This window comes from Oncorhynchus tshawytscha, linkage group LG26 (assembly GCF_018296145.1).
Source record: "Oncorhynchus tshawytscha isolate Ot180627B linkage group LG26, Otsh_v2.0, whole genome shotgun sequence".
In the NCBI taxonomy this organism is placed as follows: Eukaryota; Metazoa; Chordata; class Actinopteri; order Salmoniformes; family Salmonidae; genus Oncorhynchus; species Oncorhynchus tshawytscha.
Window position 1 is genome coordinate 24715230 of NC_056454.1, and position 22732 is coordinate 24737961.

General features: G+C 46.4%; 1 protein-coding gene across 1 annotated transcript in view; it reads right to left on the bottom strand.

The window, feature by feature from the left end:
* The window catches only part of LOC112225026 (collagen alpha-2(IV) chain), a 111186-nt gene that overhangs the window by 14997 nt on the left and 73457 nt on the right, over positions 1 to 22732 (bottom strand). Inside the window, exons 5-19 of the mRNA XM_042306328.1 lie at positions 7075 to 7209; positions 6914 to 6958; positions 6631 to 6747; positions 4439 to 4507; positions 4323 to 4358; positions 2569 to 2622; positions 2423 to 2458; positions 2261 to 2302; positions 2043 to 2114; positions 1895 to 1939; positions 933 to 980; positions 793 to 828; positions 584 to 628; positions 373 to 436; positions 41 to 151 (exon numbers count right to left, since the gene is read on the bottom strand). Coding sequence (XP_042162262.1) covers positions 41 to 151; positions 373 to 436; positions 584 to 628; positions 793 to 828; positions 933 to 980; positions 1895 to 1939; positions 2043 to 2114; positions 2261 to 2302; positions 2423 to 2458; positions 2569 to 2622; positions 4323 to 4358; positions 4439 to 4507; positions 6631 to 6747; positions 6914 to 6958; positions 7075 to 7209 — 955 coding nt within the window. The remainder of the gene's footprint in view (positions 1 to 40; positions 152 to 372; positions 437 to 583; positions 629 to 792; positions 829 to 932; positions 981 to 1894; positions 1940 to 2042; positions 2115 to 2260; positions 2303 to 2422; positions 2459 to 2568; positions 2623 to 4322; positions 4359 to 4438; positions 4508 to 6630; positions 6748 to 6913; positions 6959 to 7074; positions 7210 to 22732) is intronic.

Genomic DNA, 22732 nt, shown 5'->3' on the forward strand with positions numbered 1-22732 from the left:
TACTGGCCACTGACTAGATAAGTAAGGGTTTGGTACTGACCTTGTATTTGACTATCACTCTTCCTAGCAGGAGGTCCAGCCCGGCCCGGCAGACCTTTCTCCCCCTGCAAACCCATCTCTCCCTGGGGTCCCAGCTGTCCAGGGGGACCAACTACATCCCCACCCCAACATGGACATCAATCAGTAGCAATATAACGATCAGTATTATAACAATAAAACAGTAAGCAATATATTATAACAACTCTACAAGCTAGTCTTTAATGTTCAACATCATATTCAATGAAAGGCTGACTACGTGGAGAAAGACGATACTATATATTGATAGTTGATGCTGATAGAAAAGTGATTGATGAGTTGATTGGCTAATCATACCTCTGTTAGGCCCTTCTGAGGGACCTTCATAATAGATCAACTCCCCAAGTTCTCCGATGGCACCCTAAAAATAATCCCCATCTGTTAAAATCTACCACATGTATATAGCTTGCGTGTTCGGATTTGAATGAAAGTTTAGAATGGACCACTGTCCAATCAAAGATCTGATAGTATCACAGTGTTTTGATGTGTGTATCAACTGTAGGATCACCTTTTGGCCATCTCTGCCCCTAAATCCTGGTTCTCCAAGGTCCCCCTAAAGGAAAAGACCGCGGGAGAGAGTTTATGAGAAAGGTGTCCAGCACCATCAAGAGCACAAAAGATACAACTGTAACATCTCTATTAGCCCACAAAGACCAACACATAATACTGACTGCAATAATATGGAGATCTTGGCATTGTTATGCCACTCAAACATACCCTTAGTCCTTGCTCTCCATCCCGACCAGGGACACCCTGAAAGAACACACAAGGATATTCAACAAGCAGCAAAGAAGGGTTCAATAAGGTATAATAATGTATGTGTAATTTGTACAGTATAATGTTTGTGTGATACTAACCCTTTGCCCAGGCATCCCCATAATCCCAGTCTCTCCTTTGTTGTCAGCCTGATAAGTATTGATTCAATCGCATTTTATTTGTCACATACTTCGTAAACAACAAGTGTAGACTAACAGTGAAATGCTTACTTACGGGCCCTTCCCAACAATGTAGTGAGACAGAAAATAGAGAAATAATAGAAAAGTAATAACAGGTAATAATAAAATGTATAATAAATACACAATGAGTAACGATAACTTGGCTACACAGGGTAGCAGTACCGTGTCTATGTGCAGGGGTACGAGGTAATTGAGGTAGATATGTACCTATAACTAGGAATGAAGTGACAACAGGATAGATAATAAACAGTAGCAACAGCGTATGTGATGAGACAAAAAAGTGGGCTAATGTAGATAGTCCGGGTAGCTGTTAGGTTAACTATGTAACTAACTATTTAGCAGCCTTATGACTTGGGAGTAGAAGCTGTTCAGGGCCCGGTTGGTTCCAGACTTGATGCATCGGTACCGCATGCCGTGCGGTAGCAAAGAGAAGAGTCTATGACTAGGGTGGCTGGAGTCTTTGACAATTTTTAGGGCCTTCCTCTGACAACGCCTGGTATAGAGGTCCTGGATGGCAGGGATTTTGGCCCCAGTGATGTACTGGGCCCTACACACTACCCTCTGTAGGGTCTGGCAAGCAGTTGCCATACCAAGCGATGATGCAGCCAGTCAAGATGGAACATGGTATTTAAAAAAATATATATATATTTTACTAGGCAAGTCAGTTAAGAACAAATTCTTATTTTCAATGACGGCCTAGGAACAGTGGGTTAACTGCCTGTTCAGGGGCAGAACGACAGATTTTGTAACTTGTCAGCTCGGGATTTGAACTTGCAACCTTTCGGTTACTAGTCCAATGCTCTAACCACTAGGCTACCCTGCCGCCCCATTATAGAGACCATAGGAGAAGTGAGGTCACTTACCTCAACTCCAGTTTCACCTTTCAACCCTTTTTCACCCTTTCTGCCCTAGAGGAGACAAAGCAGAACATTGTTAGAGTGATTCAGTTCACACACAATCAAAATATTTATTGTTATTTTTGAACATATTAAAGTGTGGAGCTGTACTGACATAGGGTCCGGTAAGTGGGCTGGTATGAGGATGGGTGGAGTTCCCTGGGGGACCTTGCTGTCCAGCCTCACCCTGTGGTGAGAGAGGGAAGTGCAGTGAGAATCATGCAGCTGAGATGAGGACAGCATTGACAATCATTATTTTTTGAAGTCAAACACATTAAGTGCTGGGCAGTATAAAACTATTTGAAACATACAATTGTCCCTGCAGTCACATACCGCTTCTCCTTTGACCCCCTTCAACACTTTGGTCATGGTGCCCTGAGCAGAAAACACACCAGGTTAAAACCCATCCTTATTATTTTATTTTAATCTCATACACTAGCCATTTATTTTTATGAGAGATGAAACATAGTACAAATGTTGATGTGAGAACCTTACCTTTGGTCCAGGAAGGCCAGGGAACCCTAATGGGCCCTGAGTCAGGAAACAAACCAGAAAAATGATTGGGTATCTATCTAGTACACAGAAGTGTGTATATGGTACAACAACACATTCATATGCACGCACATGCACACACCCCTAACCTGTGGTCCTGGGAGTCCTCTGTAGCCCGACCGACCTGGGTAACCCTGAGGACCCTGAGAGTGAGAAGGGAGGATGGAGAAAGATAGAATGTCAGAGTGCAATGTCATTTTTGATATGGAGTAGTTATATATATATATATATATATATATATTAATATATACACTGCTCAAAAAAATAAAAGAAACACTAAAATAACATCCTAGATCTGAATGAATAAAATATTCTTATTAAATACTTTTTTCTTTACATAGTTGAATGTGCTGACAACAAAATCACACAAAAATTATCAAAGGAAATCAAATGTATCAACCCATGAAGGTCTGGATTTGGAGACACACTCAAAATTAAAGTGGAAAACCACACTACAGGCTGATCCAACATTGATGTAATGTCCTTAAAACAAGTCAAAATGAGGCTCAGTAGTGTGTGTGGCCTCCACGTGCCTGTATGACCTCCCTACAACGCCTGGGCATGCTCCTGATTAGGTGGCGGATGGTCTCCTGAGGGATCTTCTCCCAGACCTGGACTAAAGCATCCGCCAACTCCTGGACAGTCTGTGGTGCAACGTGGCATTGGTGGATGGAGCGAGACATGATGTCCCAGATGTGCTCAATTGGATTCAGGTATGGGGAACGGGCGAGCCAGTCCATAGCATCAATGCCTTCCTCTTGCAGGAACTGCTGACACACTCCAGCCACATGAGGTCTAGCATTGCATTAGGAGGAACCCAGGACAAACTGCACCAGCATATGGTCTCACAAGGGGTCTGAGGATCTCATCTCGGTACCTAATGGCAGTCAGGCTACCTCTGGCGAGCACATGGAGGCTGTGCGGCCCCCCAAAGAAATGCCACCCCACACCATGACTGACCCACCGCCAAACCGGTCATGCTGGAGGATGTTGCAGGCAGCAGAACATTCTCCACGGCGTCTCCAGACTCTGTCACGTCTGTCACATGTGCTCAGTGTGAACCTGCTTTCATCTGTGAAGAGCACAGGGCGCCAGTGGCGAATTTGCCAATCTTGGTGTTCTCTGGCAAATGCCAAACGTCCTGCACAGTGTTGGGCTGTAAGCACAACCCCCACCTGTGGACGTCGGGCCCTCATACAACCCTCATGGAGTCTGTTTCTGACCGTTTGAGCAGACACATGCACATTTGTGGCCTGCTGGAGGTCATTTTGCAGGGCTCTGGCAGTGCTCCTCCTGCTCCTCCTTGCACAAAGGCAGAGGTAGCGGTCCTGCTGCTGGGTTGTTGCCCTCCTACGGCCTCCTCCATGTCTCCTGATGTACTGGCCTGTCTCCTGGTAGCGCCTCCATGCTCTGGACACTGCGCTGACAGACACAGCAAACCTTCTTGCCACAGCTCGCATTGATGTGCCATCCTGGATGAGCTGCACTACCTGAGACAGTTGTGTGGGTTGTAGACTCCGTAGAAAGCATAGGAACTGAGAAGTGGCCTGTGGTTACCACCTGCAGAACCACTCCTTTATTGGGGATGTCTTGCTAATTGCCTATAATTTCCACCTGTTGTCTATTCCATTTGCACAACAGCATGTGAAATTTATTGTCAATCAGTGTTGCTTCCTAAGTGGGCAGTTTGATTTCACAGAAGTGTGATTGACTTGGAGTTACATTGTGTTGTTTAAGTGTTCCCTTTATTTTTTTGAGCAGTGTATATATATAGTATAATGACGCTGGCTATCTTGTACCATAACTTTAGAGTGACAGGGAAAGGCGGCGGCGCCATACTTACAACAAATCCAGGATATCCGGGCTGTCCTGAATCTCCCTGTAGAAAATACACACATTGATAATACTGTAGTACTGATAGCAGGTCTATCCCACAGTTCTCTAACCCTCTTCTCTTACCCTGAACCGCTCCATGAACACACTAAGCTCCAGAGTGTCTCCCTTCTGTCCCTTTCTGCCTGCCTGACCCTGTGAGAGAGAGAGAGAGAGAGAGAGAGAGAGAGAGAGAGAGAGAGAGAGAGAGAGAGAGAGAGAGAGAGAGAGAGAGAGAGAGAGAGAGAGAGAGAGAGAGAAAGAGAAGAGAGAGAGAAAGAGAGAGAGAGAGGAAGGGGTGCGGGCGGGGGTAAAAAATAAAATGAAAAGATCAAATGAAGGAGACGGAGTTATTCACCGTCTCAGACTACAAGGTGGAATCCTTGATATCTCTACAAACGTCTCTGGTGACCTGTCTTTCAGGGCTCTGCCCCACCTGTTTAGAACTACACCTTTTTAGCGGAGCTCAGTTTCAGCCTAGCTCAGTGCTTTCTGTGGTGGTGGGGCATCCAGCGGAAAATACGGAGCATAGGGGTTGGTAATGTTCTCTAGTTGCGAGGTGATTGGGTAATATTCGCTAGTTACGCTGTGATTGGCTCAGTGTTCTGTCACTCATGGGGACACTACGTCACCGCCAATTCTAAGGGAAGAGCTTGAAAATTCAAGCCCCTTCGGTGCTGGCATAGAGTTACATTAGAAGTACCCATCCAAGAAGGGTCATTGGCCACAGATAAAATTACATTAAATCACATTATATCTACAGTAGCTTTGATTGGCAAGCTAGCAGTCATCATCATGAATCAAGTCAACAATCTACTGGCAAATTATTTTTAATCCTTGTCATATGACGAGAAATGTTAGTTAAAATGTATCGGTGCTCATCAGCCATAAACATTGCACAACAAATTGGAATTCGCAAATTCAACAATTAGTGGTTTGGAAGGAATCAGTGGCTAACTGCAAGCATTGCAAAGCAATCACTAGCCTGCTATTCAGTGGAGTGGGTGTGTGGTCCCAAGTCTGGGTTTAAGGGTCTCTGTTCCAAGCTTAAAAGGATAAACATTCAACTGTGGCCATACTGTCTATCCAGCATGACTTCTGCTACGCTCAAAACAACTGGAAACTTGGAACTGGGAAATCTGAACTCGGTGAGTTCAAGACAACTGGGAACTCTGAAAAAAACTAGCTCCGACTGGGAGAAAATGTTTTGAATGGTCATCCAACTCGGAATTGGAACTCGGGGCCTCTTTCTACAGCTTTGACCTGAAGATCACTGACGTCATCATGTTTCAGCCTTGTTTTTTTCTGAGTTCCCAGTTGTCTTGGAAGCACCCTAAATCCAGAGAATGACAGACTTTGATGACAAAGTTTGATGACAAAATGTGCCTATGAAGGACCGCCGCGCCACCTTCCTGTTCAAGTGAGCATAGCACAACAAGTTGAGTCCAAAAATGTTTTGTACGCTGCTGCATAAATTATATAATATACAAGGGAGATATGTATACTGTAGCTAAGAAAGTAATACTAAGTGTTTGTTGTGTAGTAAGATGTTAGTAGCCCATGTGCCTCACCCTAATAATTTGGTCCCTTTCCCCTCTTAATTTCACCTACTGTTCTGACTTGGTGCACATGTGGTGGTGCACATGTAGCCTATAGCCTGTTTTAGAGAAATGTAATAATCAAATATTGTAAGAGCTTTCATTGTCTGCTTATAAGCCTCCTTTATTTATCCTATGGTTCTGACTTGGTGTACGGGGAGAATACTGTAAGAACACCCCATGTTCTGAATTCAGTTGCTGTATATTTAAAAAATAATTAACAAATAGTTATATTGACTACATCCGTCCGAGCTCGCTTAATCGAAATAACAGATTGCCTCTTATGCGCTTGTCGTCCCCTTATGCCATAGCTTGTACATTTCAATTGTCACTAGAAACCTCATTAGTTTCAGCAAGTCAGCCATATCAGCTATGTTTTTTTAAATGCAGTAAATGAGGCTGAATGAACTGCCAGACAAGACTCCGCTGATAGCCAGGTGTAGCAGTGGTAAGGTGTTGGGACTGCTGTTGGGACTCTGCTGTTGGGACAGCTTTATCTAGGCCCTAACAGTTTGTGGGCACCGTTTGTCACCGTTATAGTGCAATTAATGTATTGTTTAGTGTTGTGTTGCGTAGTGGCTTTGCTGGCATGCATGTAAAAAATATATATATTTTGTTTGCCCACCAAGATGTACATACTAAAATCGCAACTGCTGGTGACATCACTGGGTTCATACGTACATTATACCCGGGTTGGCCATCGTAGCCTGGTTTCCCTGACAACCCTGAATCTCCATGTGTTCCGTTGCACCCGTCTGCTCCAGGTTTCCCACGAGTCCCTGCCTGTCCTGGATGGCCCTGGAGATGATATGGAGGAGTTAATGACAGACCTTTACAACATCATTGCATGTTGTATTAAGACTACTTACAGTATTAACAAGACAACAATAGATTATTTATTGGCATGGGTGTGTCTGCTATTTATTTGTTTGGAGAAAAAAAATCCCAATATTATCCCACTTACAGGAATACCGTCAGATCCAGAAAACCCAGGAACACCAGTCATCCCCTGAGGAGAAATGAAAAACACTTATACAAGTCCATACCAACACTTGATGGGTGGACACACTACTAAGCCAGAGTCTGAGCTCTCTAGTGAAGAATTCTCCCGTCAATGTTCCTCACCACAGAACCCTTGGGGCCGATGAAGCCTCCTCTGCCCCGGTCGCCCTTCTCTCCTTGGACTCCTTGGACTCCTGGATCCCCTAGGCCCCCTGGAGGCCCATTGGGTCCCTGCGGGCCAAGAGGACCAGGTTGGCCCTGAGGAGGAGGAGAGAGACATGTTAATCAACAGAAGAAAGGAGACATGAAACACATCAAGGGATGGAGAATGATAAATATTAGTGCTGAGCGATTAGTGCTTTTTGAGGTCGGTTCAGTTTGGGGTTCGTTATGAAAAAATTATTTTCGGTTTCAATAAAAAAATTAAAAAATGAAATGCTCTATGCATTAGGTGGGTTGAATGCTGTAACAACACTGAATAAAACAATTAATAAAAGTCCCAAGATGGTAGTGACTGCCCATTAATGCTTATCACTTATTAACCATCATTTATTTACATTAATTTAATAAAATATTTGTTTTAGTTGATGACTTTATTACTTAATTCAAAGTCATCATCTCATCTCTATAGCGCTGCTGCCTATGCTGTCTGACAAAATCACTATTTTAGTAGTTCTTCAAAGTAAATAAGGCATACTTTTATGTTTGCTGAATACCAACTATGAATCACTTAGATCATGTCGATCACGGGTTCTATCTTCTCTCCTCGTACAACCCGCTTCTCACCGCTTTCCTTCCATTGAAAATGAATGGGAAGCGGTGTTTCACTGTGTGGTGCACCCCTAGCATACATGGGCCGTCTCCATGTCTGCTCCACACAAATTGGGCACGTTTAAGCAGGCGTGCAATGGGTTATGGTCATTGTAGTTAATTGCCACGTTTTCTGCACCTAACTATGTAGAATATTGGCCTGTTGGAAACTACAACTTCCTACTACATTTCACAGATCAGGCTTGATCTAATGTATCTTTACTGAAACTGCACATTGAGCTCACAGAAAAAAACTTGAACCAAATAGAATTCAAATAATTGAACTGACGTCAGTGAATTAGTTGTTTAAAATATATTATATATATATATATATATATATATATATATACAGATAGATAGGGCACACTCCAACACAATAATTTACAAATGAAGCATGTATGTTTAGTGAGATGTTCTCTTTATGTGTGTGAATTGGACCATTTTCCTGTCCCGCTAAGCTTTCAAAATGTAACGAGTACTTTTGGGTGTCAGGCGATAATTGCAACTCGATAATTGCAACTCGATAACATTGAGGCGTAGAACACATGCTGCTACACAGTTACAGATTTGGTTGTGAGTTCTCTCGAACACATTCACTATGGAATGCAATTAGACCTAGTCTTATTAATAAATGAAATAAATAATAAAGAGGTCTATGTTTGGGCTAGCATACCTTCAGAGTGAACTGGAAACACCCAAAACCTTGGTTAAGACTTTGTAGTATCAATTTATGTCCACCAGGGTGAGTCGTGTATCTTCTTGAGTTTGTAAAGTTATGCATACTGAAAAACTGCTCTCTTCTACCATCCAGTGTTTAAGTGAGAGACGATTTTACTGTGAAAGAAAACTCAAGTGTGTTCTACTCCTAGGAGTTGTGCTATTAGAGAGTGACTATGTGAATGATGCATACTGTACTTTATATCTGGTAACTCTGCCTGGGAGCATGCCAAACTCTTCATAAATGAGTATCTGTTCTGATCTGTGATAACCACTCAGAACAAGTGCTTTCATGCAATGTACCTCTGAAACCTACTATATCTCACACACACACCTCTTTCTCTTTCTCTTTCTCTTTCACACACACACACACACACACACACACACACACACACACACACACACACACACACACACACACACAATCAAATACCAATATGCAGGACCACACACACACACACACACTTCCTTTAATCTCTCCATCATATACACAGAGCACACAGTCAGATAAGAGGCTGACTTGGGGCAGGATGTTCTGTCTGATGCAGAATGTTCTGTCTGGTGCACTGTGTTCTGTCTGATGCAGGGTGTTCTGTCTGATGCAGAATGTTCTGTCTGGTGCACTGTGTTCTGTCTGATGCATGGTGTTCTGTCTGATGCACGGTGTTCTGTCTGGTGCACTGTGTTCTGTCTGGTGCACTGATGTTCTGTCTGATGCAGGGTGTTCTGTCTGATGCAGGGTGTTCTGTTTGATGCAGGGTGTTCTGTTTGATGCACTATGTTCTGTCTGATGCAGGGTGTTCTGTCTGATGCAGGGTGTTCTGTATGATGCACTGTGTTCTGTCTGATGCAGGGTGTTCTGTCTGATGCAGGGTGTTCTGTCTGATGCAGGATGTTCTGTCTGATGCAGGATGTTCTGTCTGATGCACTGTGTTCTGTCTGATGCACTGTGTTCTGTCTGATGCAGGATGTTCTGTCTGACGCAGGGTGTTCTGGCTGATGCACTGTGTTCTGTCTGATGCACTGTGTTCTGTCTGATGCAGGATGTTCTGTCTGACGCAGGGTGTTCTGGCTGATGCACTGTGTTCTGTCTGATGCAGGATGTTCTGTCTGATGCAGGATGTTCTGTCTGATGCACTATGTTCTGTCTGATGCACTGTGTTCTGTCTGATGCAGGATGTTCTGTCTGATGCAGGATGTTCTGTCTGATGCACTGTGTTCTGTCTGATGCAGGATGTTCTGTCTGATGCACTGTGTTCTGTCTGATGCACTGTGTTCTGTCTGATGCAGGATATTCTGTCTGATGCACTGTGTTCTGTCTGATGCAGGATGTTCTGTCTGATGCACTGTGTTCTGTCTGATGCACTGTGTTCTGTCTGATGCAGGATATTCTGTCTGATGCAGGAGGTTCTGTCTGATGCAGGGTGTTCTGTCTGATGCACTGTGTTCTGTCTGATGCACTGTGTTCTGTCTGCTGCAGGATGTTCTGTCTGATGCACTGTGTTCTGTCTGATGCAGGATGTTCTGTCTGATGCAGGGTGTTCTGGCTGATGCACTGTGTTCTGTCTGATGCACTGTGTTCTGTCTGATGCAGGATGTTCTGTCTGATGCACTGTGTTCTGTCTGATGCACTGTGTTCTGTCTGATGCACTGTGTTCTGTCTGATGCAGGATGTTCTGTCTGATGCAGGATGTTCTGTCTGATGCACTGTGTTCTGTCTGATGCAGGATGTTCTGTCTGATGCACTGTGTTCTGTCTGATGCACTGTGTTCTGTCTGATGCAGGATGTTCTGTCTGATGCACTGTGTTCTGTCTGATGCAGGATGTTCTGTCTGATGCACTGTGTTCTGTCTGATGCACTGTGTTCTGTCTGATGCAGGATATTCTGTCTGATGCAGGAGGTTCTGTCTGATGCAGGGTGTTCTGTCTGATGCACTGTGTTCTGTCTGATGCACTGTATGTTCTGTCTGATGCAGGATGTTCTGTCTGATGCACTGTGTTCTGTCTGATGCACTGTGTTCTGTCTGTTCTGTCTGATGCAGGGTGTTCTGTCTGATGCACTGTGTTCTGTCTGATGCAGGGTGTTCTGTCTGATGCACTGTGTTCTGTCTGATGCAGGATGTTATGTCTGATGCAGGGTGTTCTGTCTGATGCAGGGTGTTCTGTCTGATGCATGGTGTTCTGTCTGATGCAGGGTGTTCTGTCTGATGCACTGTGTTCTGTCTGATGCAGGGTGTTCTGTCTGATGCACTGTGTTCTGTCTGATGCACTGTGTTCTGTCTGATGCAGGATGTTCTGTCTGATGCAGGATGTTCTGTCTGATGCAGGATGTTCTGTTTGATGCAGGGTGTTCTGTCTGATGCAGGGTGTTCTGTCTGATGCAGGGTGTTCTGTCTGATGCAGGGTGTTCTGTCTGATGCAGGATGTTCTGTCTGATGCAGGATGTTCTGTCTGATGCAGGGTGTTCTGTCTGATGCAGGGTGTTCTGTCTGATGCAGGGTGTTCTGTCTGATGCAGGGTGTTCTGTCTGATGCAGGGTGTTCTGTCTGATGCAGGGTGTTCTGTCTGATGCAGGGTGTTCTGTCTGATGCAGGGTGTTCTGTAATGATGCAGGGTGTTCTGTCTGATGCAGGGTGTTCTGGCTGATGACTGTTTAAAAAATAACAACAATAAAGTGTTCACAATGATGCCCATGTCGGAGTTGAAAAAGGGAATCAGAGCGTTACTCAGACCAGCGTGTTTTGGTTGTTTGAAACTACACAAAGTCTAATCTACCAACAAAATATAATGGTCTGATAAAGGTGCTCTGTGTGCAGAAAAAATATAAAACAGTGATAGAGATGGTAAAAGGAGTGGAAGAAGGTAGTGAGGATAGTAGTTATGTCCCTGTTTCTTTATCCCGCTCCACCTCATCGCTGTCTCTCCCTCTCTCTCTTCCTGTACTGTAATAATTTTCTCTTTTAATAATAAAACAATAGGACTCTAGTGATAGTCATGGCATACATGAAGAGAACACACACACACACACACACACACACACACACACACCACACACACCTACAGAGCCTAATTATTCTCAGTGATCAATTGATCTGATCCTGGTTCCCAGCCGAAACAGTTAGTGCATACAGTGCATTTGGAAAGTATTCAGACCCCTTGACTTTTTCCACATTTTGTTACATTACAAGCTTATTTGAAAGTGTATGAAATTGTTTTTCCCCCTCATCTATCTACACACAATACCCAATAATGACAAAGCAATAACAGTTTTTAGAAATTTTTGCACAAAAAAAAAGAAAGTGGAAATATCACATTTACATAAGTATTCAGACCCTTTGCTCAGTACTTTGTTGAAGAACCTTTAGCAGCGATTACAGCCTCAAGTCTTCTTGGGTATGACACTACAAGCTTGGCACACCTGTATTTGGGGAGTTTCTCCCATTCTTCTCTGCAGATCCTCTTCAAGCTCTGTCAGGTTGGATTGGGACAATCGCTGCACAGCAGATTTCAGGTCTCTCCAGAGATGTTTGATCATGTTCAAGTCCGGGCTCTGGCTGGGCCACTCAAGGACAATCAGAGACGTGTCGGGAAGTCACTCCTGCGTTGCCTTGGCTGTGGCTTAGGGTAGTTGTCCTGTTGGAAGGTGAACCTTCACCCCAATCTGAGGTCCTGAGCGCTCTGGAGAAGGCTTTCATCAAGGATTTCTCTGTACTTTGCTCTGGTCATCTTTCCCTCGATCCTGACTAGTCTCCCAGTCCCTCCTGCTGAAAAACACAGCATGATGCTGCCACTACCATGCTTCACTGTAGGGATGGTGCCAGGTTTCCTTCAGATGTGACACTTCAGGCCAAAGAGTTCAATCTTAGTTTCATCAGACCAGATAATCTTGTTTCTCATGGTCTGAGAGTCCTTTAGGTGCCTTTTGGCAAACTCCAAGTGGGCTGTCATGTGCCTCTTACTGAGGAGTGGCTTCCACCTGGCCACTCTACCATAAAGGCCTGATTGGTGGAGTGCTGCAGAGATGGTTGTCCTTCTGTAAGGTTCTCCCATCTCCACAGAGGAACTCTGGAGCTCTGTCAGTGTGACCATTGGGTTCTTGGTCACCTCCCTGACCAAAGCCCTTCTACCCCTATTGCTCAGTTTGGCCGGACGGCCAGCTCTAGGAAGTCTTGGTGGTTCCAAACTTCTTCCATTTAAGAATGATCGAGGCTAGTTTGTTCTTGGGGACCATCAATGCTGCAGAAATGTTTTGGTAGCCTTCCCCAGATCTGTGCCTCAACACAATCCTGTTTCAGAGCTCTGCGGACATTTCCTTCGACCTCATGGCTTGGTTTTTGCTATGACATGCACTGGCAACTGTGGGACCTTATATAGACAGGTGTCTGCCTTTCCAAATCATGTCCAATCAATAAAATGTACTACAGGTGGACTCCAATCAAGTTGTAGAAATGTCTCAAGGATGATTTAAGGAAACAGGATGCACATGAGCTCAATTTTGAGTCTCATAGAAAAGGGTCTGAATAATTATGTAAATAAGGTATACCTGGGTTTTTTTATACTTTTGCAAAAAAGTTTTTTAAATGCTTTTGCCCTTCGTCATTATGGATTATTGTGTGTAGATTGATGAGGAAAAACATTTATTTAATCCATTTTAGAATAAGGGGTCTGAATACTTTCCAAATGCACTGTATATTATGACCACATTTTGTGACGTTTTTGTTAGTTTTGCACTTGGCTGTTTGGGCACAGAACATGTTCTTCTGGAGGCAAGCTGAAGTTCGGAGCCGAAGTCTACGCCCCGTTGTTCGTAATTGGTCAACAGTAGGGACTCTTCAATAATGTTATTGTTGTCATTCAACGACTTGTTATCGTGTACATTTTTAAATTGCGAAGTCCTGCACCAAACATCTTAGTTAGATCTAAAAGCAGCACTGCTTCTTGACACACTGCTCGCTTAACCCGGAAGCCAGCCGCAACAATGTGTTGGAGGAAACACCGTCCAACTGACGACCGAATTCAGCTTTCAGGCACCAGGCCCGCCACAAGGAGTCACTAGAGCACGATGAGACAAGGAAATACCAGCCGGCCAAACCCTCCTCTAACCCAGGCAATGCTGTGCCAATTGTGCGCTGCCCCATGGGGCTCCCGGTCACGTCCGGCTGTGAAAGGGAAGGTATTTTAAGGGAGTATGCTAGCACACTCGTTCGGTTCGCTTAGCCGACTTCGGCGAGCTGCAAGCAGAACCGAAGTATTCTGACGCCTGTAACCCTAACCTTAACCCAATTTTTTTTTTACCCCCTTTTTCATCATATCAAATTACGATCTTGTCTCATCGCTGCAACTCCCCAATGGGCTCGGAAAAGGCGAAGGTCGAGTCATGCGTCCTCCAAAACATGACCCGCCAAACTGCGCTCTTTAACATCTGCCCGCACCAATGTGTTAGAGGAAACACCTTTCAACTGATGACCTAGGTCAGCCTGCAGGTGCCCGGCCCGCCAAAAGGAGTCGCTAGAGGGCGGTGAGCCAAGTAAAGCCCAACCCTAAACCTTATCCCCTAAACCTAAAATATACTTTTTCCTTGTGGGGACTGGTGAAATGTTCCTATTTGTCTGAATTTTCCTTGTTTTACTATCCTTGTGAGGATTTCTGTCACCACAAGGAGAGTAAAACCAAACACACACACACACTTAATTTAGTCACAACACAATCGTCGCCGGTCTCTCAGCTTAACAGTGTGTTTTGACAGTCTCCATGTCTTTCCCAAGGCCTGAGTGGGGTCATAAGGTCCTAACCTGTGAGGTTCGGTGTTGACCGTGTTACTGAGAACCAACAAACACACAAACAACTCAAGTCCAAGGGATGTTTGTTCTGTGTACCGAAACAGTTGGGGCTATGGGCTAGGACAGGGGTTCACAAACTTTTTTCGTCCACAACCCCATTTTGATATCTGGTCTTAATGCAGACGAGAGCACTGCTGAATCCAGCTTCACACATATATGAGCTGGCAAAGGGTACCACGAGTTTTAATGCTCTGAGGGAGATGGCAGGGTATTATTCCCTCTGAGTCAGGAACCAAAACTCCTCCGTAGTGACCTGTGAATGCGTTGTCTGTAGTGTTCGATCACATGACAGCTCGAAAGGCCCCACTTGACTGTTGCACTTGAATCATTCCGATTCAAGGGCAACAGCCAAGTGCGGTATTTTCCCACAATCGGGGCAATCTGGGCAATCTGGTTGAATTTGATCTTTTAGATTTCAATAATGTTCATTTAGAGTTTTAGGTTACAATGATTTTGAGATACGAAGATGATATATTTTGTTTTTTTGGGGAGTATTTTGGAAATTCTCCCGCGACCCCATTTTCATACACTACATATACAAAAGTATGTGGACATCCCTTCATATTAGTGGATTCGGTTATTTCGCCACACCCATTGTTGACTAGTGTATAATATTGAGCACACAGCCATGCAATCTCCATAGACAAACATTGGCAGTAGAATTCCCTTACTGAAGAGCTCAGTGACCTTCAACGTGACACTGCCATAGGATGTCACCTTTCCAACAAGTCAGTTTGTAAAATTTCTGCCCTGCTTGAGCTGTCCCGGTCAAATGTAACTGCTGTTATTGTGAAGTGGAAATGTCTAGGAGCAACAACGGCTCAGCTGTAAAGTGGTAGGCCACACAAGCTCACAGAATGGGACCACCTTGTGTCCTCAGTAGCAACACTCACTACCGACTTCCAAACTGGAAGCAATGTCAGCACAATAACTGTTCGCCAGGAGCTTCATGAAATGGGTTTCCATGGCCTAGCAGCCACACACAAGTCGAGATCACCCTGCGCAATGCCAAGTGTTGGCTGTAGTGGTGTAAAGCTCACCGCCATTGGACTCTGGAGCAGTGGAAACGTGTTCTCTGGAGTGATGAATCACACTTCACTATCTGGCAGTCCGATGGATGAATCTGGGTTTGGCGGATGCCAGGACAACTCTATCCGTCCAAATGCATTGTGCCAACTGTAAAGTTAGGTGGAGGAGGAATATGGTCTGTGGCTGTTTTTCATGGTTTGGGCCCCTTAGTTCCAGTGAAGGGAAGTCTTAACTCTATAGCATACAATGATATACTAGATGATTTTGTGCTTCCAACGTTGTGGCATGTGTATGCATTGTGTAGGAGTTCGAAAACAACATGACCATAAAAAGGTTTAATGGCTAGATGTCAAAGGTCAACATGAGCCCTAGTCAAGGGCAGTATAAAGCTTGGAATGTATTCTGGGGTGTTTTGGGTGAGACGGTTTTGGGGTACAAGGGTTGTTTTGACCGGGGGGGGTCTCGGTCCTGTCCCAACGTCAACCGCTGTTCTCAATTAGAGACAGACAGATCGTCCAGGACAAAACAATATGGGCCCTCTTCCCTTGAACAGGGCTGGTGATGTAAATGTCAATCACTCTGTTGTCATTTATACTGCAACACACAGGATGTAAACCATGGCTGCTTGGGGTGCAACCAATTCAACAGTTGGAATAGGAATTTGGAAAACAACAATAAAACAGAAGTGTTACACAACTGCTAGAAACAAAGTCTTTCAAACAAACTAGAGATGATTTCAAAACCATACACCCATTGGATGAGTGCATTCTGGTTCAGTAAGAGGATGGAGTCTTGTGTAGTTTTATGGTAGTAAAGAATCGTAGCCTTGTCCGAGCCGGGAACAACCCATAGGGGCAGGAGTCTCCTGTTTCTGTAGAGTGAAGCAGCTCTTCCAGCTCGTCCTATCCAAGTACACCCTATACTAATTGGAGTTAAGATAAGATGGCGCCGGAGAAGAAGGCAGACATTTTACGTGCCCCCAACCTATTGTGTTTTTTTGTTGGTTAATTTGCATTGATTGTAATTATTTTTGAAACTTATTTTGTATATTATGCTGCCGCTACCGTCTCCTATGACCAAAAGTAACTTCTGGACATCAGGACTGCAATTACTCACCCCCGATTGGCAGACTCCTTTTGGTCCTTTAACGAGTCTGATGAGACCGATGCGAATGATATACTGCTTTCTCGGGATCAGGCCCAGATCCCCGTGATTTGCGTGAAGAGGAGGCGGAGAAAAATGGTCCGGAGGTAGGGGCTGCCTTCTGAGAATTCATAGGCGATCGAATAAACCCACACTTCCTTCCATTCTGCTAGCAAACGTGCAATCTTTGGAATAAAATAGATGACCTAGGCGGAAGATGAAACTACCAACGGGACATTCAAAACTGTAATATCTTATGCTGCCTGCTAATTGTTTGTGCGGGATTATTTCCTGATGTTGCTCTGTTAGGGGTGCGTGTTTGCGCCACAGGGTTTTGTTTTCTCACGGTCGTTGTACCATTTGGACCCTAATTTAGGAGTAGAGGTTTCTCCTCCGGGTGTGATGTTATTTCCCTGTGTGTGGCGACTTCGTTGGGGGTGTTTCCCCACTTGTTGTTGTTGTGTTGGGACTTTCAATAAACAATTGTGCTACTGGGACTTCCTTGCTCTCCTGCTCCTGACTAATGCACCTGCCTCTTCTTAGGAGGCACGTAACACATACAGTCGGGAGAACAAGTATTTGATACACTGCCGATTTTGCAGGTATTCCTACTTACAAAGCATGTAGAGGTCTGTAATTTTTATCATAGGTACACTTCAACTGTGAGAGACGGAATCTAAAACAAAAATCCAGAAAATCACATTGTATGATTTTAAAGTAATTAATTTGCATTTTATTGCATGACATAAGTATTTGATCACCTACCAACCAGTAAGAATTCCAGCTCTCACAGACCTGTTAGTTTTTCTTTAAGAAGCCCTCCTGTTCTCCACTCATTACCTGTATTAACTGCACCTGTTTGAACTTGTTACCTGTATAAAAGTCACCTGTCCACACACTCAATCAAACAGACTCCAACCTCTCCACCATGGCCAAGACCTGAGAGCTGTGTAAGGACATCAGAGATAAAATTGTAGACCTGCACAAGGCTGGGATGGGCTACAGGACAATAGGCAAGCAGCTTGGTGAGAAGGCAACAACTGTTGGCGCAATTATTAGAAAATGGAAGAAGTTCGAGATGACGGTCAATCACCCTCGGTCTGGGGCTCCATGCAAGATCTCACCTCGTGGGGCATCAATGATCATGAGGAAGGTGAGGGATCAGCCCAGAACTACACGGCAGGACCTGGTCAATGACCTGAAGAGAGCTGGGACCACAGTCTCAAAGAAAACCATTAGTAACACACTACGCTGTCATGGATTAAAATCCTGCAGTGCACGAAAGGTCCCCCTGCTCAAGCCAGCGCATGTCCAGGCCCGTCTGAAGTTTGCCAATGACCATCTGGATGATCCAGAGGAGGAATGGGAGAAGGTCATGTGGTCTGATGAGACAAAAATAGAGTTTTTTGGTCTAAACTCCACTCTGTGTTTGGAGGAAGAAGAAGGATGAGTACAACCCCAAGAACACCATCCCAACTGTGAAGCATGGAGGTGGAAACATCATTCTTTGGGGATGCTTTTCTGCGAAGGGGACAGGACGACTGCACCGTATTGAGGGGAGGATGGATGGGGCCATGTATTGCGAGATCTTGGCCAACAACCTCCTTCCCTCAGTAAGATGATTGAAGATGGGTCGTGGCTGGGTCTTCCAGCATGACAATGACCCGAAACACACAGCCACTAAGGAGTGGCTCGGTAAGAAGCATCTCAAGGTCCTGGAGTGGCCTAGCCAGTCTCCAGACCTGAACCCAATAGAAAATCTTTGGAGGGAGCTGAAAGTCCGTATTGCCCAGGATCTGGAGAAGGTCTGTATGGAGGAGTGGGCCAAAATCCTTGCTGCAGTGTGTGCAAACCTGGTCAAGAACTACAGGAAACGTATGATCTCTGTAATTGCAAACAAAGGTTTCTGTACCAAATATTAAGTTCTGCTTTTCTGATGTATCAAATACTTATGTCATGCAATAAAATGCAAATTAATTGTAGCGGTTTTCTAGTGGTGATGAAGGAGAGTCGGACCAAACTGCAGCGTGTCGATTGCGATCCATGTTTAATACAACAAAGAAAACACGAACACTACACAAAACAATAAACGAAACCGAAACAGCCTATCTGGTGCAAACTAACAGAGAGTACACATAGGACACTAAGGACAATCACCCACGACAAACTCAAAGAATATGGCTGCCTAAATATGGTTCCCAATCAGAGACAACGATAAGCACCTGCCTCTGATTGAGAACCACTCCAGACAGCCATAGACCTTGCTAGATAACCCACTAAGCTACAATCCCAATACCACCACCAAAACCCCAAGACAAACACACCACAATTACAAAAACCCCATGCCACACCCTGGCCTGACCAAATACATAAAGATAAACACAAAATACTTTGACCAGGGCGTGACAGAACCCCCTAAGGTGCGGACCCCGAATACCTCAAAACAATAGGGAGGGTCCGGGTGGGCGTCTGTCCATGGTGGCGGCTCCGGCGCGGGACGTGGACCCCACTCCTTTAATGTCTTAGTCCCCTCTCCCTTCGTCCCTGGATAGTCCACCCTCGCCACCGACCATGGCCTAGTAGTCCTCACCCAGAACCCCACTGGACTGAGGAGCAGATCGGGACTGAAGGACAGCTCGGGACCGAGGCAGCTCGGGACTGAGGGAAGCTCGGGAGTGAGAGAAAGCTCAGGAGTGAGAGGAAGCTCAGGAAGCTCAGGAGTGAGAGGAAGCTCAGGAGTGAGCTCAGGAGTGAGAGGAAGCTCAGGAGTGAGAGGAAGCTCAGGCAGGTAGATAGATAGATCTACCAGCTCCTGGCTGGCTGGTGGTTTCAGCAGATCCTGGCTGACTGGCAGATCCTGGCTGACTGGCAGATCCTGGCTGACTGGCAGATCTGGAAGAGTCTGGTTGACTGGCAGATCTGGAAGAGTCTGGTTGACTGGCAGATCTGGAAGAGTCTGGTTGACTGATCTGGAAGATCTGGAAGAGTCTGGCTGACTGGCAGATCTGGAAGAGTCTGGCTGACTGGCAGATCTGGAAGAGTCTGGCTGACTGGCAGATCTGAAGAGGCGCTGGGCAGACTGGCGGCGCTGGGCAGACTGGCGGCGCTGGGCAGACTGGACTGGGCGCTGGGCAGACTGGCGATGCTGGGCAGACTGGCGGCGCTGGGCAGACTGGCGGTGCTGGGCAGACTGGCGGTGCTGGGCAGACTGACGACGCTGGGCAGACTGACGACGCTGGGCAGACTGGCGGTGCTGGGCAGACTGGCGGTGCTGGGCTGACTGGCGATGCTGGGCAGACTGGCGATGCTGGGCAGACTGGCGGCGCTGGGCAGACTGGCGACGCTGGGCAGACTGGGGGCACTGGCGGCGCTGGGCAGACTGGCGGCACTAGCTGCTCCATATAGGCTGACAGCTCTGGCGGCTTCTTACAGACTGACCGCTCTGGCGGCTCCGTGCTGACTGGCAGCTCCTTGCAGACTGGCAGCTCCTTACAGACTGACAGCTCCGTGCAGACTGACAGCTCCGTGCAGACTGACAGCTCCTTGCAGACTGGCAGCTCCATGCAGACTGGCAGCTCCATGCAGACTGGCAGCTCCATGCAGACTGGCTGCTCTATGCAGACTGACAGCTCTGGCTGCTTCATGTAGACTGACTGCTTCATGCAGACTGGCAGCTTGGGCTGCTTCATGTAGACTGACAGCTCTGGCTGCTCCATGCAGACTGACAGCTCTGACTGTTCCATGCAGACTGACAGCTCTGGCTGCTTCATGCAGACTGGCAGCTCTGGCTGCTCCATGTAGACTGGCTGCTTCATGCAGACTGGCAGCTCGGGCTGCTTCATGTAGACTGACAGCTCTGGCTGCTCCATGCGGACTGACAGCTCTGGCTGCTCCATGTAGACTGGCTGCTTCATGCAGACTGGCAGCTCGGGCTGCTTCATGTAGACTGACAGCTCTGGCTGCTCCATGCAGACTGACAGCTCTGGCTGCTTCATGCAGACTGGCAGCTCTGGCTGCGCTGAACAGGCGGGAGACTCCTGCAGCGCTGTGTCGGAGGAAGGCTCTGGCTGCGCTAAACAGGCGGGAGACTCCGGCAGCGCTGGAGATGAGGAAAGCTCTAACAGCGCTAGATAGGCGGGAGACTCCGGCAGCGCAGGAGAGGAGAAAGGCTCTGGCTGCGCTAAACAGGCGGGAGGCTCCGGCAGCGCTGTAGAGGAGGAAGGCTCTGGCTGCGCTGAACAGGCGGGAGACTCCAGCAGCGCAGGAGAGGAGAAAGGCTCTGGCTGCGCTAAACAGGCGGGAGACTCCAGCAGCGCAGGAGAGGAGAAAAGCGCTGGCTGCGCTGAACAGGCGAGGCACACTGAAGGCCTGGTGCGTGGTGCTGGAACTGGTGGTACTGGATCGAGGACACGCACAGGAAGCCTGGTGCGGGGAGCTGCTACCGGAGGGCTGGGGTGTGGAGGTGGTACTGGATAGACCGGACCGTGCAGGCGCACTGGAGCTCTTGAGCACCGAGCCTGCCCAACCTTACCTGGCTCGATGCCCACTCTAGCCCGGCCGATACGAGGAGCTGGAATATACCGAACCGGGCTGTGCACCCGCACTGGAGACACCGTGCGCGCTCCACAGCATAACACGGTGCCTGCCCGGTCTCTCCAGCCCCCCGGTAAGCACAGGGAGTTTGCGCAGGTCTCCTACCTGGCATAGCCATACTCCCTGTGAGCCCCCCCCCAAGAAATTTTTGGGGCTGACTCTCGGGCTTCCATCCGCTCTGCCGTGCTAGCTCCTCATAATGCCGCCTCTCTGCTTTTGCTGCCTCCAGCTCGGCTTTGGGGCGACAATAATCTAGAGGCTCATTCCAGGGTCCTTTACCGTCCAATTCCTCCTCCCATGTCCATATCTCCAGGTGGTGCAACCTCTCCCACTGTAGCTGCTGCTGCTCCTGCTGTTGCTGCCTCTGTTGCCTCTTCTCCTGTTGCTCCTTTGGGCGGCTACACTCCCCTGGTTTAGCCCAGGGTCCTCTCCCGTCGAAGATCTCCTCCCATGACCAGAAATCCTTGGTGAGCATCTCCTTTTTCGGCTGCTCCTGCCTGTTGACACGCCGCTTGGTCCGTTGGTGGTGGGTGATTCTGTAGCGGTTTTCTAGTGGTGATGAAGGAGAGTCGGACCAAACTGCAGCGTGTCGATTGCGATCCATGTTTAATACAACAAAGAAAACACGAACACTACACAAAACAAGAAACGAAACCGAAACAGCCTATCTGGTGCAAACTAACAGAGAGTACACATAGGACACTAAGGACAATCACCCACGACAAACTCAAAGAATATGGCTGCCTAAATATGGTTCCCAATCAGAGACAACGATAAGCACCTGCCTCTGATTGAGAACCACTCCAGACAGCCATAGACCTTGCTAGATAACCCACTAAGCTACAATCCCAATCCCAATACCACCACCAAAACCCCAAGACAAACACACCACAATTACAAAAACCCCATGCCACACCCTGGCCTGACCAAATACATAAAGATAAACACAAAATACTTTGACCAGGGCGTGACATTAATTACTTAAAAATCATACAATGTGATTTTCTGGATTTTTGTTTTAGATTCCGTCTCGCACAGTTGAAGTGTACCTATGATAAAAAATGACAGACCTCTACATGCTTTGTAAGTAGGAAAACCTGCAAAATCGGCAGTGTTTCAAATACTTGTTCTCCCCACTGTACATGTCTGGTGTGTGTGTGTGTGTCTGTGTAAGTGTACTTGTGTATGTGCGTGTGTGTGTGTGTAAGAGATTACCGTCTAGTGCAGTGCAATGGTATGTACACTGGGCTGTATCTTTCTGCATGGCTAAAACACAGAGCAGATAATTGCCAGTCGTTATGTGAAACTGATAAAGATGGGGGGAGCTATTTATACAGGGTGTGCTTGTATGAATCAGGTGAGAACACCTTAACCAAAACAAGAGGAAATCATCACAGTGGACCTGAACAAACAGCACAATATCTGACAGTTATGTCTAAAGCAAATGAACCCCATGACCTTACTCCTACTCCCTTTCTCTTTCCCTCCTAAATCTCCTGCTCCTTCTTTTCTTCATTTGCCAATCTTCCTTTGTCCACTCTGTCCACCCTCCCCTACATTAACTCTCTATTCTCCTTCCCCCCTCTCATCCTCTCACATCTCTTCTATCTATTCACTGTCTGAATCCTAAATCTTCTATTGCCTATATA